General features: G+C 46.2%; 1 protein-coding gene across 1 annotated transcript in view; it reads right to left on the bottom strand.

Moving 5' to 3' along the window:
- Positions 1 to 1,111: 1,111 nt before the first annotated feature.
- LOC129327720 (killer cell lectin-like receptor subfamily B member 1B allele C) overlaps positions 1,112 to 13,562 on the bottom strand; it is a 37,708-nt gene continuing 25,257 nt past the window's right edge. The window contains exons 2-6 of the mRNA XM_054976475.1: positions 12,763 to 12,879; positions 11,980 to 12,114; positions 7,143 to 7,297; positions 3,708 to 3,820; positions 1,112 to 3,123 (exon numbers count right to left, since the gene is read on the bottom strand). Coding sequence (XP_054832450.1) covers positions 2,997 to 3,123; positions 3,708 to 3,820; positions 7,143 to 7,297; positions 11,980 to 12,114; positions 12,763 to 12,879 — 647 coding nt within the window. The 3' untranslated portion in view covers positions 1,112 to 2,996. The remainder of the gene's footprint in view (positions 3,124 to 3,707; positions 3,821 to 7,142; positions 7,298 to 11,979; positions 12,115 to 12,762; positions 12,880 to 13,562) is intronic.

Raw genomic sequence — 13,562 nt, 5'->3', positions numbered from 1 at the left:
GGGGATATCCTGGGGGCTGGGGGTTGCATTTTTTAGCAAACGCTTTCAAATTTTCTGGAAACCAATTCCTGACTGCCCTCTAAAGACCTCCCAAGTTTTAGGAAAATAGGCCCCCAAAGAAGGTGCCCCCAGTCACTATTGTTTCCTATGGGGAAAATTTTTTCATGCAGTCTTTCAGGCAGAAACACATAGGGGCAAGGCCACCACTGGTCAGAGGCACACTCTGAAATGAAAGAGGAAGCCCAACAGAACCAATGTGAATCAAGAGGACCAACATCAAACCAGAGGATCATGTCCGAACAGAGAATTCCACCCAAACCAAACTGACTCAAGGGACACTGTTGCAATTCAGCCCAACTGAACTAGCGTCACTCACTGAAGCCAGGTGAACAAGAAGCATTCCTGCACAGATTGGCCACTCACTCTCCCATTTTTGCCTTACTATCCCTCCCTCCTGCCTCTGCCTCACTCCCTTCTCCCCCTTGGAAAAAAAGTGGGAGAAGCCCAGGAAGGAGCTAGACAGCGGCTGAAGCCACATTTCCTAGATTTACCTGGATTTATCCAGAGGTCTGGATCCAGGTTCCTGAATTGGATCCAGGATCCTCTAATTTGATTAGGGGAAGCTAGATCTGCAAAAAACTGGCTTTTCCCCCAGATCCCATATCCGGATTGCACAACCCTACCAGCAATGTTGTTATAGGACACAGTGAAACACTTATCTAAGCACTGCTCTCCAAATCAAGATTAAAACTGAGAGACTTTAAAGATAGCCAGTCTGTTGTATTGGTTAAGAGTGTCAGGGCTGGATCTGGGACACCCAGGCTTGAATTCCCACTCTGCCATGTAAGTTTAGTGGGCGACTTCAACCTTGTCACACTCTCTTTTATCAAAACCTACCTCACAGGGTTGTTGAGAGGATAAATGGAGAGGAGAAGAATGTAAGCCAATTTAGTTACCCAGAGGCAGGGTAGAAATGAAGTACATAATAAATATGACAATCAAAAAGCTGTACTTTTTATATTGCTTTAATCTTTAATATAAAATTAATGCACAGTAGGACATTCATGTGAATATAAAGAAGTGTAAATCAACCCTCCTGTTCTGCTCCTTTTCCAGCACTCAGGGTGTCTCTTCCTTTTTGCCCCACTTTCCCTTAGTCCTTTTTCAAATTCACTGCTTCACTCATTGTTTTTAAAAAATATGCGCATATTCTCTTTATTCTTCATAGCCATGTAAATTCTATGTTGTATTGTAAAAATGTGAATACTCTACATGCATACAAATACAGTCCAGCATGCTTGAGGTCCTGGCTACATGAGCTCATATTTTACATAAGGTGTTTCTAATATCTTCTGGGTCTGTTGCTTTGATTATGGAGAAAGCAGGTTGGTCAGCTACTATACTACGCATAGCCTCCCTACAAACACAGGTTCAGATCAACGTTTCAGTAGCCAAAAAAGAATCCCTCAACAATGATTTCTGAACTTCAAAGAAAGGATTTCTGTAAAAAAAATACCAATACATTGTGCTCACTAGTTTTTATTTTGTTTCTATGAAATAACAACATCCACATATCCAGGGGTCATTTTGTAGAAAAAAAGCTGGAGGGACTCATTAGCACAACACATAACTCATTAGCATATGCCATGCCCCTTGACATCACCGGAAGTGTGTCATTAGCCTAACTGATTTGCGTATGCCACACCCCCTGACATCACCTATCTTGGCTGTTTTGGACCCAATCTTGGCCATTCAGGGCCGAAATTGGGCCCAAAATGGAAAAAAGGGGCTGAAAATGGCCAAAAAGGGGCCCAAAATGGTTAGGATCAGGCCGCTGCTAAGCAGGAGAGTGTAAAACCACCTGTCAGAGGCCCGATCCGGGCTGTTTTGGCCCCAATCTAGGCCAAAACGGGCCCAAAATGGCTGAGAGGTGAGCGGGGCCACCTGTCATGTGCCTCTTGGGGGAACTTCCGGAACTGCGTTCCTGTGCATTCCCCCTCAAAATGAGACCTGCACATATTTTATAGTGATCCTGTGGTTTGGGGTGAGGTGGAGACAAGGGAGATTTTCCTGCAAACTTGAGGGGGCAGGTTTACAGAAGAATCTAAAAACTTACACAACATGGAGACATGGATTAATCCCCTCCAAAAGGAACCTCACTGCACTTGCACACGATTGATACTGCCAGCCCCTGCCATCACTGCCTCTCCTCAGAAGCCTCTGAGGCAGTCATGTGTGCAGGGGAGGAGGGGCCAGTGACAGTATAGTGGATGGGGGATGAGGAGTCAACACCCATCATGTCAAATGAAGAGGAGCTGCTTCTGATGTGGGAACTATTGAATTCCCCCACAGCCATGTGAGGGGAACAGCTGCACTGCTGGTGAGGTCTTAAGTAAGGGATGGGGGAGGAAAAGAGGGAGTGATGATGACAGAAAAAGTAAAAGAAGGCATGGGGGATGAGAAAGAGGAGTGACAGAAGTTGTTGGGGGAAGAGTGATAAAGAGAAAAGAAGGGATGGTAGAGAGAGAAATACTGAGGGGGGGAGAGGAGGAAGCAAAGGTGGGAGGAATGGGACGGCTGCTCCTTAATTATGGTTTACCTCAATTAAAATATAACAAAGTGGGATCTTTCTGGCAAATCCACTGAAGTACAGCAGAAGAAGAGCTCTTTCACTTCAAAATTTACTACGCTACCACTGCAAGATGGTTTGGGGTGAGAGGGGGGAGATATATATATATGACTGGGCTCTGCCTGCTGCTTTGCCTGTGTAGGAAGAATATTGGGTCAACTTCCAGACTTTTTATCAAAGACAGGACAAGCAGGTAGGTAGGTAGATAAGTAGGAAGGTAGGTAAGTAAGACATCATCAGTCCAACATGACAAAATATAAACAAAATTTCAAAGCAAGGTATTTGGGTGAAAATAGAGATGTATTTATCTCATGGGAGTTTATGTTCCCAGCAAATAATGAAATTACAAATAATATCAATCAAAATATCATAACAAAATGGGATCCTTCTGGCAAACCCAACGATGTATAGCAGTGCAGGTCTCAGATTGGATTTTGCCGTTTTTTATTCTTGCACAGCATCCATCTCCAGCAGAGCTTGGTGGTTCTTGGAACCTGCAAGAGAAAGGAAGAGATGCTTCCTCATCAGGAATCAAGGCTGCGGTAACTCTTCCTTGTCCTTGAATAAGAAGCTGTTCCTCTATCTCCTGCAGCTTTGTCTTTCCTCCCAGTTTCATAGTACATCTTTCTTTTTTTTAACCAGCCCATTTTAAGCCTCTGTACTTGCTCTCTCCCTCCTTGATGAGGAAAGGAGCATCTTAATGAGAATTGCAGGATTGGAGTCTGGGGGCACCTTAGAGACCAAAAAGATTTTCAGGGTATGAGCTGAGAGTCAAAGCTCCCTTCTTCATATACCAATAGCTTATCTGAAGGGAGATTTAATTCTCGAAAGCTTATAGCCTGAAAATCTTGTTGGTCTCTAAGGTGCACAAGACTCAAATTCTGCTGTTCTACTGCAGACAAACATGGATATGTACATGAAACTATCTTAATGTGAATTTTCTTTCATTTTTATTTATTAAAACATTTATACTCCACCTTTCCACATGGTTCTTCCTTTGTACACCCAGATCATTCCAGCCCTAACAAAGCTCATGCTTTCCTATACAGAAAGGCACCTTGAGAAAGGAGCAACTCACAGATTCTGGTCAAGGGGATGACCTGTAACCCACACCCATTTCTTCTCTGATGAAGAGAGGGAGAGTCCAATCCAGTAACTCTGTCCATTCTCTGTAATCCACTTTAAGAACTCCTGTATTATAAACAGAGCACATATTTGACACAGCTAGAAGGCATAGTCACTATATTTCTTTAAATAACTAGTGATCAGCAAACTCTTGGCATGAAAGGATAGGAAAACTGAACTCTTTTACAAAAAATAGGAAAGTATCTCATCCCACTTCCCCCACTCAAGACTTCATTTTAATAGAAGAAAAGCTGCATTAAAATATTTTCAACCAGGAACATTGTGAAATGTAGAGATAAATCCTGTGATCTGCAAGTGGAAGGTATTGATGGTCACCAATCTTCCTGGCTCTTCCCCGCCCACCCCTGCTAGCTTTTACAATCTAGGCATATAGTTTATTCCTGGGGATGCAGAATTTATGTGAACCAATAAGCAAGTGGGATGGGAGGCTCCCTCCTGCCTCTTGCATGAAAGGAGCACCACTGACAGATGAGTAAGGGCTGACTGCTCTCCTCCCCACTGCAGCTTGGTTATTACTCCATGTGGGCACTGCAGCTCCAGGAATAAACTTGTCTCAGATCAGAAATGGCTGGTGTGGGGAGAGGAATGCTTGAATGATTCGGGATCCTTGCATGGATTTCACAGGGTCCTTGCACTGGATCCAGCTTATGTTTTCCAGAACACCTGACATCCATACTCAAGGAAGCTTCAAGGAATTATGGAGGGAAGGAAGTGTATGATTTGATTTATCGTGTGCTTTGGATAAACCTATGGAGAACAGCATAAATACACTCTGATCTGGATGCAAGCTGTGATGCCAAAGAGATGGAAGAAATGCTTAATATACCATTTGGGTCACATATGGACTACCTTGAATCAGTTACAATGACAGATCTTAACAGGATCCTGACATCTATGAAAGCCACTACTTGTGCACTGGATCCTTGCCCATCTTGGGACCCTTTTCAGTCTGGATTCAGACCAGGTCATGGGACAGAGACAGCACTAGTAGCTATAATGGATGATCTCTGTCTGAATACAGACAAAGGTCATGCCTCATTATTGCTCCTCCCGGATCGATCTGCAGCCTTTGACACAGTCGACCATGCCATCCTGTTGAGGCGTTTAGAGACAGAAATGGGCGTCAAAAGATGTGCCTTGGACTGGTTTAAATTTTTCCTCATGGAACGGACTTAATGGGTTGCCATCGGAGATAAGACATCTCCAAAATGGGAATTATCTTGTGGGGTTCCAAAGATTGCAATCCTATCTCCCATCCAGTGGCATAATGTCCTGCTTCACCACAGTACACGGCACCGCTCCTTTTCTTCAGACAGCAGGCGGGAGCATCCTGTGTTCAACTGCTTTGACTGGTCCTCCTTCCCCGGTGGTACCCCAGGCCGAGAGTGGCAACGTGACGCACAGGCCTTCTGATGGGCCTCCAGTCGCCCGTCAATACATTGGCACAATAGAATTAGTGCTGGTAGGTCTCAGGGGCATTCTACCCGGGCCAGCTAATTCAGTATGTCGTCCGACAACCCTTCTACATACTAATCGACCAGGGCAGCCTCATTCCAGTCTAGGTCCTGGGCCAATTGCTGGAAGGCAATGGTATAGTGTGCTACGGTACCCTCCCCCTGTTTCAAGGCACATATTCTCCGGTTGGCCTTTTTGGACTTCAGGGGGTCAGCAAAGGCAGCAGTAATGTGAAACTTGAAATCTGGAAAGTTCTCCAGCAGGGGAGAGCGGGAGAGTAGCATAGGTGTGGCCCATTTAGCTGTCTGTCCCTTTAAGAGGTTGAGAACAAAACCAACCTTCATCTTATTAGTGGGGAAGTCCCGGGCCCAAAGTTCCATGTAGAGCTTGCATTGGGCAAGGAAAGCAGGGAGCTCTTCCAATTCCCTGCAAACTTATCTGGGGGGCTAACTGGACACCTATCAGGTGGAAGTACGGCAGGTGCAGCATGGAGAGCAGCCTCCTGCTGATGGAGAGTGGCCAGGACTCCAGCGAGTTGTTGCAGCACCTGAGCTTGCAGAGCCATGAGGCTCTCGGGGGTGGCTGCAGCTGCATCCATGCCGTAAAAGTTTGAGGCAGTGGAAGCAAACTGTTGTGGGCTGGGCCAGCGCAGGCAGGATAGTCAGAGTCCAGTCCGAAGTCAGAGCATGAGTCCAAAGACAGGTGGGAGTTCCAAGTCCAAAGTCCAGAATCCAAAAGCTAAGTCAAGGCACGGTCTGGAGGTCACATGGCACGGCACAGCTCAGTGGAATGGTTGCAGCCAGAGCAGAATGCTGGTGTGTTGCTTCCATGCTTCCTGGTTGTCTGTGGCAGGGTTTTATAGATAGGCTGGGTTTGCAGCCAGCTGCTTGGGAGCTATCCTGTGCTCACTCCTCATCACTTTCAACAAGCAGCAGGCATCTGGTCAGGAGGCGTGCACTTTGCTTCCTTGTCTGCAGTTCAGTTCTCAGCTTCCATCTATGGCACTCAAAGGGAGGAGGTGAACCTGGAGGGCTGGGATCAGCTAACTGGGTTTCACCTGCTGCAGCAGAGCTAGAGGTCATTGGTCCTGCCTCAGCTGTTGGTGGTGCTGGCTGATCAGCAGGCATTCCCTGCTGGTCAGCTTCTGTTAGCTCCCTTCCTTCCGAGGAGTCCTTAGCTTCTGGCACTTCAGGACTGACTGCATGGAGCTCCTCTTCCCCTGAAGAGTCCTCGCTATCAGTCAGCCCTGGCTGACTCATGACAGCCCGCACCCTTTCACCCAGCCTGGATCAGGCACAGAGCCTGAGATAATGCCCGCACTCAACTTTACCCAGAAGGGATCAGAACAGGTGACAATGCCCGTCCCCTTCACCTGGCTGGGATCAGGCACAGAGCCTGATGTAATGCCTGCACTCAACTTTACCCAGCAAAGATGAGGAGTGGAACAGGTGACAGTGCCCATCCCCTTCACCCAGGCTGGATCAGGAGTGGAGCATGAGGCAATGCCCGCCCCCTCTTCACCCAACCTGGAGCAGGCGTGGAGCAGGTGGCAATGCTCTGGATCTAGATAACTTTGGAAGCTTTCATGATTGTTTTTTCTTTTTGGCAAACTCTGCAGAAAGCAGCCACTTCATTCTGTTGATCTTGGTTCATTGAAACACTTGGCAGTGGGTGTGTGGACTGCCTATTCTCAGCCTGCTTTCCATCCAGACAGCCGCTTTGAGAAAAACTCACATTACCTAGGGACACATATAGGCTCTGCAGTATCCCAGCAAAGTCATTCATATGACACTTTAATAAATAAAATAGTTTCCAAAAAGCCTTTGCATTTAGCAAGGATGCTTTGGGTGTACAGCTTTTGACCTCAATATATACTCTATAGGCCAAGAAAATGCAGGACTATTTCTGTTACCATATCTTCCTTGTCTTGGATCACAGTCAGCTGAGCCCCCTTCTTTGAGCAGTCCCTATGGCTGTCATTCCAGGATTTTAAATCCACTGATAGCCAGTAGCATTTGTCCGGGTGGAGGCGCCAGTTTTGAGGGCAGATCTGGCAACTGGAATTCACTGGGGAAGGAATGACAGATTTGTTGTTAATGTTGCTGAGTAAGCTTGCACTTCTAATGAGGGATACATACCCTGTTGTAGATAGAGATGGACACAAACAGAAAAAACCTGAACATGATGTTTGTTGTTCATTGCCATCCACAAACAGGGACTCACGAACAACCATGAACGTGGCCCTGTTCACAAACATGTTCATGGTTAGCTGTTCATAGGGGCCAGCAGGCTCTTCTCCAGCCATCATCCAAGTTTGGTCAAGATCCCTACTGCACCACTCCCAGAAACCTGACCTGAGCAGGCATCAGGAAAGGTACCAATAATAAATAATAGCTTGGCCCCAGAGCCTCAGCTTGGCCCCAGCTTTGCCCCAGAGCCTGGCAGCAGCCCTGGAACTTGAGGGTGGGTAGATCCTTACTGCACCATTCCCAGAACCCTACCTGAGCAGGCAGCAGGAAAGGTACCAATAATAAAAAATAGCTTGGCCCCAGAGCCTGGCAGCAGCCCTGGAACTTGAAGGTGTAGATCCCTACCATGCCACTCCCAGAAACCCTACCTGAGCAGGCAGCAGGAAAGATACCAATAGTAAGTAATAGCTTGGTCCCAGAGCCTGGCAGCAGCCCTGGAACCTGAAGGGGTAGATCCATATCTCACCACACACAAAGAAAATTCAAGCTCCAATGAACTCTCCCTGTCTCTCTATCAAAATGCCAACAGCAGCTGTCTCTCCCTCTCCACTGTCTGCAAAGACTAGCTAGAGCTGGGAGCCTCCCCCCTCCCCCATGGTCTTTGCTCTCTTGTAACAAATTTGGATTTGGAAGGAAGACCTGCCTATCAAGCTAAATTGGGCTTGGATTGGAGTTTCCAGGGCAACAGCAGGAGTTCAGACAGAGTTCAGACAATCCCTGCCTACTGTTGCCAAGGAAATTGATTGCAGGTGCCAGACTGTCTGGCTTGACGAACGGCAACAAACACAAGGCTTGCAATGACCACCTGTTTGTTAAGAATGGGGCCTCACCAACAGCTTGTTCTCAAACAGAAGATTGGGCTGTTTGTGGCTTTTTTTAAGTTCATATTGCTGTTCGTGCCCATGTCTAGTTGTAGGGTGGCCATGCCTCCCAGTATGGTGGGAGGTCTCCTGCCAATCACTGTTGTTGCAAACCACAAACCAAAATGCCCCCAGAGGTTGAAAGAAAAAATCTCCTAAAGCCATTTACAACATTTTTGGATTTTTATATATTCTCTTAAAGTGCAAGTGTGCAAAAGTGTAAATAGTGCTTACATACAAGTCTTTTCAACCTACTCTATCTAAATAAATAACTGTAAATACCATAAATAGATATCAAACATTTCAATAAATACAATCACTATAATAAAGACAATCCAAGATCTTTTCATATCCAACTGATGGAGAGTAATTAAATTCTTCCATGAACAGTCTACTCCAATAAGGTAAGACTGGTAAGTATCCAGAGGAGTTAGCCATGTTAGTCTGTAGTAGCAAAATCGAAGAGTCCAGTAGCACTTTTAAGACTAACCAACTTTACTGTAGCATAGGCTTTCGAGAACCACAGTTCTCTTCGTCAGATAAGATAAAGAGAACTGTCAGTTCTCATCTGACAAAAAGAATTGTGATTCTCGAAAGCTTATGCTACAGTAAAGTTGGTTAGTCTTAAAGGTGCTACTAGATTCTTTTTTATTTTACTGGTAAGTATCTAAGTCCTCGTCAGTAAGTATCCAAGTGTAAGTTAGAGCAGCCCTGTAACCAGTTATTGTTTGTTTCTTTTTCAAGTCATTATTGCTCACATGGAATCCAATGCCAAATGATAATAAATCACTCAAGGCAAGACAAGGAGAGCACTCAAATCATGGTATATCTGATAGCTAAGCAAATGGGTTTTGCCAGCATAATTTCAAACTTCCAATCCTGTTTTGTATAAACTTGATAGCCAGGTCTGCTTACTAGACCTGTCTTATGGATTCTGAAGATACATACAACCAGGGGTCATTTAGCAGAAAAAGAGCTGGAGGAACTAATTAGCATAACTCATTAGCATATGTCACACCCCTTTTCATCACTGGGAGTGTGTCATTAGCATAACTGATTTGCATATGTCACACCCCCTGACATCATCTGTCCTGGCTGTTTTGGACCCAATCCTGGCCATTCAGGGCTGAAACTGGGCCCAAAATGGCAAAAGGAGGCTGAAAATGGCCAAAAAGGGATCCAAAATGGTCAGGATCAGGCCACTACTGAGTGGGAGAGTGATCAACCACCTGTTAGAGGCCTGATCCGGGCCATTTCAGCCCCAATCCAAGCTGAAACAGGCCCAAAATTGCCGAAAGTCAGGTGGACGGGGCCACCTGACATGTGACCTCTTTGGGGAACTGCCAGAACTGCATTCCTGTGCGTTCCCCCTCGAAATGAGCCCTGCATACAAGTGTAAAGTAACTAGATGTTTATTAGGCAAACTAGGGGCCTGCCTGTGTTGTAGCTTGCTCACAGTATTTAAATTATATGTTTGAATTCAGAATAAGCTGTTCTGCCTCCTGACAAAACAGCTGTGCAATACTTGATGAAGCAAGAGCAATCATCCTTTCTTGGTGAACAATACTCAAAAATATATTTATAAATGTTATATCCAGCCTTTCTGCTCAATTGGAACCCCAAACTACTTACATCATTCTCCTTCACCAGTCTGATGTAGTGGTTAAGAGCACAGGACTCTAATCTGGAGAACTGAGTTTGATTCCCCACTCTTCCACTTGAAGCCAGCTGGGTGACCTTGGGCGAGTCACAGTTCTCTGGAGCTCTCTCAGCCCCACCCACCTCACAGGGTGCTTTGTTGTGGGGATAATAAAGGCATACTTTGTAAACCGCTCTGAGTGGGCTCTGAGTTGTCCTGAAGGGCGATATATAAATCTAATGTTGTTGTTGTTGTCATTTCCTCAATTTTATCCTTACAACCCTGAGAGGCAGGAGGGGTCTGGGGAGGATTGGCAGGTGGAGGGGCAAGGGGTGGTCTGGGGAGGGCTGAGATGCAGGGGATCGACACACCTGTAGCCCTGTGAACCCCCCTGGAGGGCACAATGCATCCCAGCTCCACCGAGAGCAGCACGGCGCAGCTCCGGTGGGGCTGAGAGGGCAAAGGGTGCTTTGCGTCCGCCCCGTCGCCCCATCCCTGCTGAGAGTGGCGCGGCTCCAGTGTGGCTGAGAGGGCACTGGGCGCATCGCCCCGGCCCAACCGAGAGTGGCATGGCTCCGGTGGGGCTGAGAGGGTGCCAGACGCTTTGCCTCTGCCCTGTCGCTCCAGCTCCACTGAGAGCCGCGCAACTCCGGTGGGGCTGAGGGCTTCACCTCCACTGCGTTGCCCTGGCCCCACTGAGAGCAGCGTGGTGTGCCTCCAGTGGGACTGAGAGGGCACCGGGTGCTTCGCCTCCGCCACGTCGCCCTGGCCCCACCAAGAGCCGCGCAGCACGGCTCCTGTGGGGCTGAGAGAGCCTCGGATGCTTCGCCCCATTGCCCGGGCTCCACCGGGGCTTTCAGGTGCATTGGTTTTCCTGCGCCGCCCTCCTCCAGGTGGGCTACGTAGCCCGGCTGCACAGAGCTGGGCAGAGTCGCCAGGCCATCCACTGCCAGCGGCGCCCTCCAGAGGCAGTGTTCCATGGCGCACTTTTATCCTGGTGCGCCCCGTGCAGGTGCACCAGGATCAACGTGCATCATCGGAAAGACGCTAAGGGAATTATATAGTAGGATAGTATGCTGATGGACCTAATACAAGCAGTGATTTCTTATGTAATTGCTATAAGCAATTCACAATTGCTTAGTAACTTTGAGAAGCTCTTTTTAGTTACATTGAGTACCGAAGGCAACGGTACAGACTAGCATTGTGTGTTTGCCAGATACATTCAGGCAGAAAGGAATTCTTGAAAATTAACATATTCAGACAATGGCTTATTTTGTAGGATCAAACAAGTGCAAATGTAACATAAGCTGACTGCACTAAAAAGGTGATGTGCATACTGGAATTTCTAACTGTGACATAAACTGTAAATCAATCATATTGTAATTAGGTACACAGATTACCTGGGGATTCTTGATCCTAGTCAGAAACACTAACCACTGCACCATACAGTTTCTGATAGGTCAGGAAACTTGTTAAACACCCTTTGTTTTGTGGCACTTCAACACCCACAATCATTCTGAAGCCACTGGCCAATTCTGGGGCACCTAGTTTTCTTTTCTGAGCAGTTACGCCTGCTACAGAGAGACAGACTGGTAGATGGACAAATGGCTGGATCTATTTATCATTATAGACATGCCAACCACAGGTAAACACATGGATGTCTTTTGTTATTATATACACGGATGGTATGAACTAACAAAAAGAAAGACAAATTGGAGCCTTCTAGATGATTGGCAAAGGACAAACACAACGTAAATACTGGTATCTAAGAGAAAGTTGGCAAAAATTAAGCACTTTTCTTCTAAAGTCACTGCTGGAATAAGCCACTTTGCACCACTGGTGTAAACACACCTTCACTGAGGAAACCATTATCAGGAAATCAAACAATAATGCAGCACACAGGGAAAAGCAAAGCCTTATATGCAACAATTTGCACCGTTTTCCTTGTCAGTACCTGATTCTAAGGGTCAGCAGAATAAAAATAAAATTTATGAACTTTACCTGTCCATGTGGATTCGCCCTGGTTGCAAAATCTACTTCGTAGAAAAGACATGAAATCGTCTGATGAGGAATTGCATTTCACAGGGCATGTGCCAGCAGCCATGATTTTTCCCCTCTCAACTTCCAGCTGCAAAACTTCCATAAAACAACTACTTTTATCAGAGGAATAAAAAGCCTGCTACTTTTCATAATAGTAAAACATAAAGTTGCCAACCTTCAGTTGAACTCTGGAGACCTTCTGGAATTACATCAGATCTCCAGACTAAATAGATTATTTCCTCTGGAGAAAATAAACGGCAGCTTTGGAGGGTGGACTCTGGAATTATATCATGTTGAGGTCCCTCCCTTCCATAAACCCCCTCCTCATGCTCTACCTCCAAATCTCCAAGAATTTCCTAACCCAGAATTGGTAACTCTAGTAAAACTACTTACATTTTCTTGCCAGCTATGACAAGGCCATTTTTTAAAAAATGAGAGACAGGCTCAATAGAATACTTGACAGTGCCCTTGAGTAATATAGCTGAGACTGTCATATGGTGTGGAGAACACAGTCAAGGATGGCTCTGAGACAGAATACTTTAGGCATTAACTATCAGTGTAGAACTCAAGGCAAAATGGCTTCTTCTCATACTGAAAAGTAAAAGACTCCTCCTTCAGCTAGAGAAGCCAACCCCTTTCTCGTTCTGTAAGACTGGTTCACTTATGTTTCTTTTTAACTGCCTGCAATTTTAAACATCAGGGTTAAACATCAGGCTTATAAATACACACTCCTCTGATACTCACCCAAAACTTTCACAGCTACCACCAAGCTGACAATCCCAATGAATGCAGCCCACAAAATGAAAAGTTGCCAGTGGGGACCCTGGGAAAGATCTGCAGAGGTGACAACCAAATCAGTACCTTCAGATTATGTTTAAGAAGAGAACTGAGAGCCTTGCTACAAGTGACATTTTACACGTGAAGGATAAAGGATCATTTTCGCAAGTCTTTCTGGGAACTGAAGTTCCTCTCCCCCACCCCTTTTCCTTTTGTTCCTTCCCCTCGCTGCCTGAAGAGACAGAGAAAGCCTGCGGCAACAGCAACTTTTGCAAATCGTTTCTCCAGTCACAAGCCTGCTCTCAATGATCTTTGGGGCAGGCAGCTGCAACTTTCTCAGCTTTCTCTGGAGCATTCCCTCCCTCCCCAAGCAAAACGATTTGCAAAAGCTGATGTTGCCCTAGGCTCTCTCTGTCTCTTCAGGCAGCGAGGGGAAGGAACAGAAGGAAAAGCAGTGGGGGAGAGGAACTTCAATTCCCAGAAAGACTTGCGAAAATGATGCTTTATCCTTCACGTGTAAAATGTCACTTGTAGCAAGGCTCTGAGGGCCAAACTACAAGTGACGCCTTACACAGGTTGGACACTTGTCAGCTTACCTCAAATTTTGATGGGAAATGTAGGCATCCTAGTTTTACAGCTTGGTTCTCCATTACAACTGCAAGACCAGGTTGCCTACATTTCCCATCAAAACTTGAGGGAAGCTGACAAGTGTCCAACCTGTGTCAGGCGTCACTTGTAGTTTGACCCTGAGTCTGCCTCCACTTAAA

Source organism: Eublepharis macularius, chromosome 4 (assembly GCF_028583425.1).
Source record: "Eublepharis macularius isolate TG4126 chromosome 4, MPM_Emac_v1.0, whole genome shotgun sequence".
NCBI lineage: Eukaryota > Metazoa > Chordata > Lepidosauria > Squamata > Eublepharidae > Eublepharis > Eublepharis macularius.
Note: the sequence above shows the minus strand (reverse complement) of the source record. Positions and strands in the feature narration are given on the sequence as shown.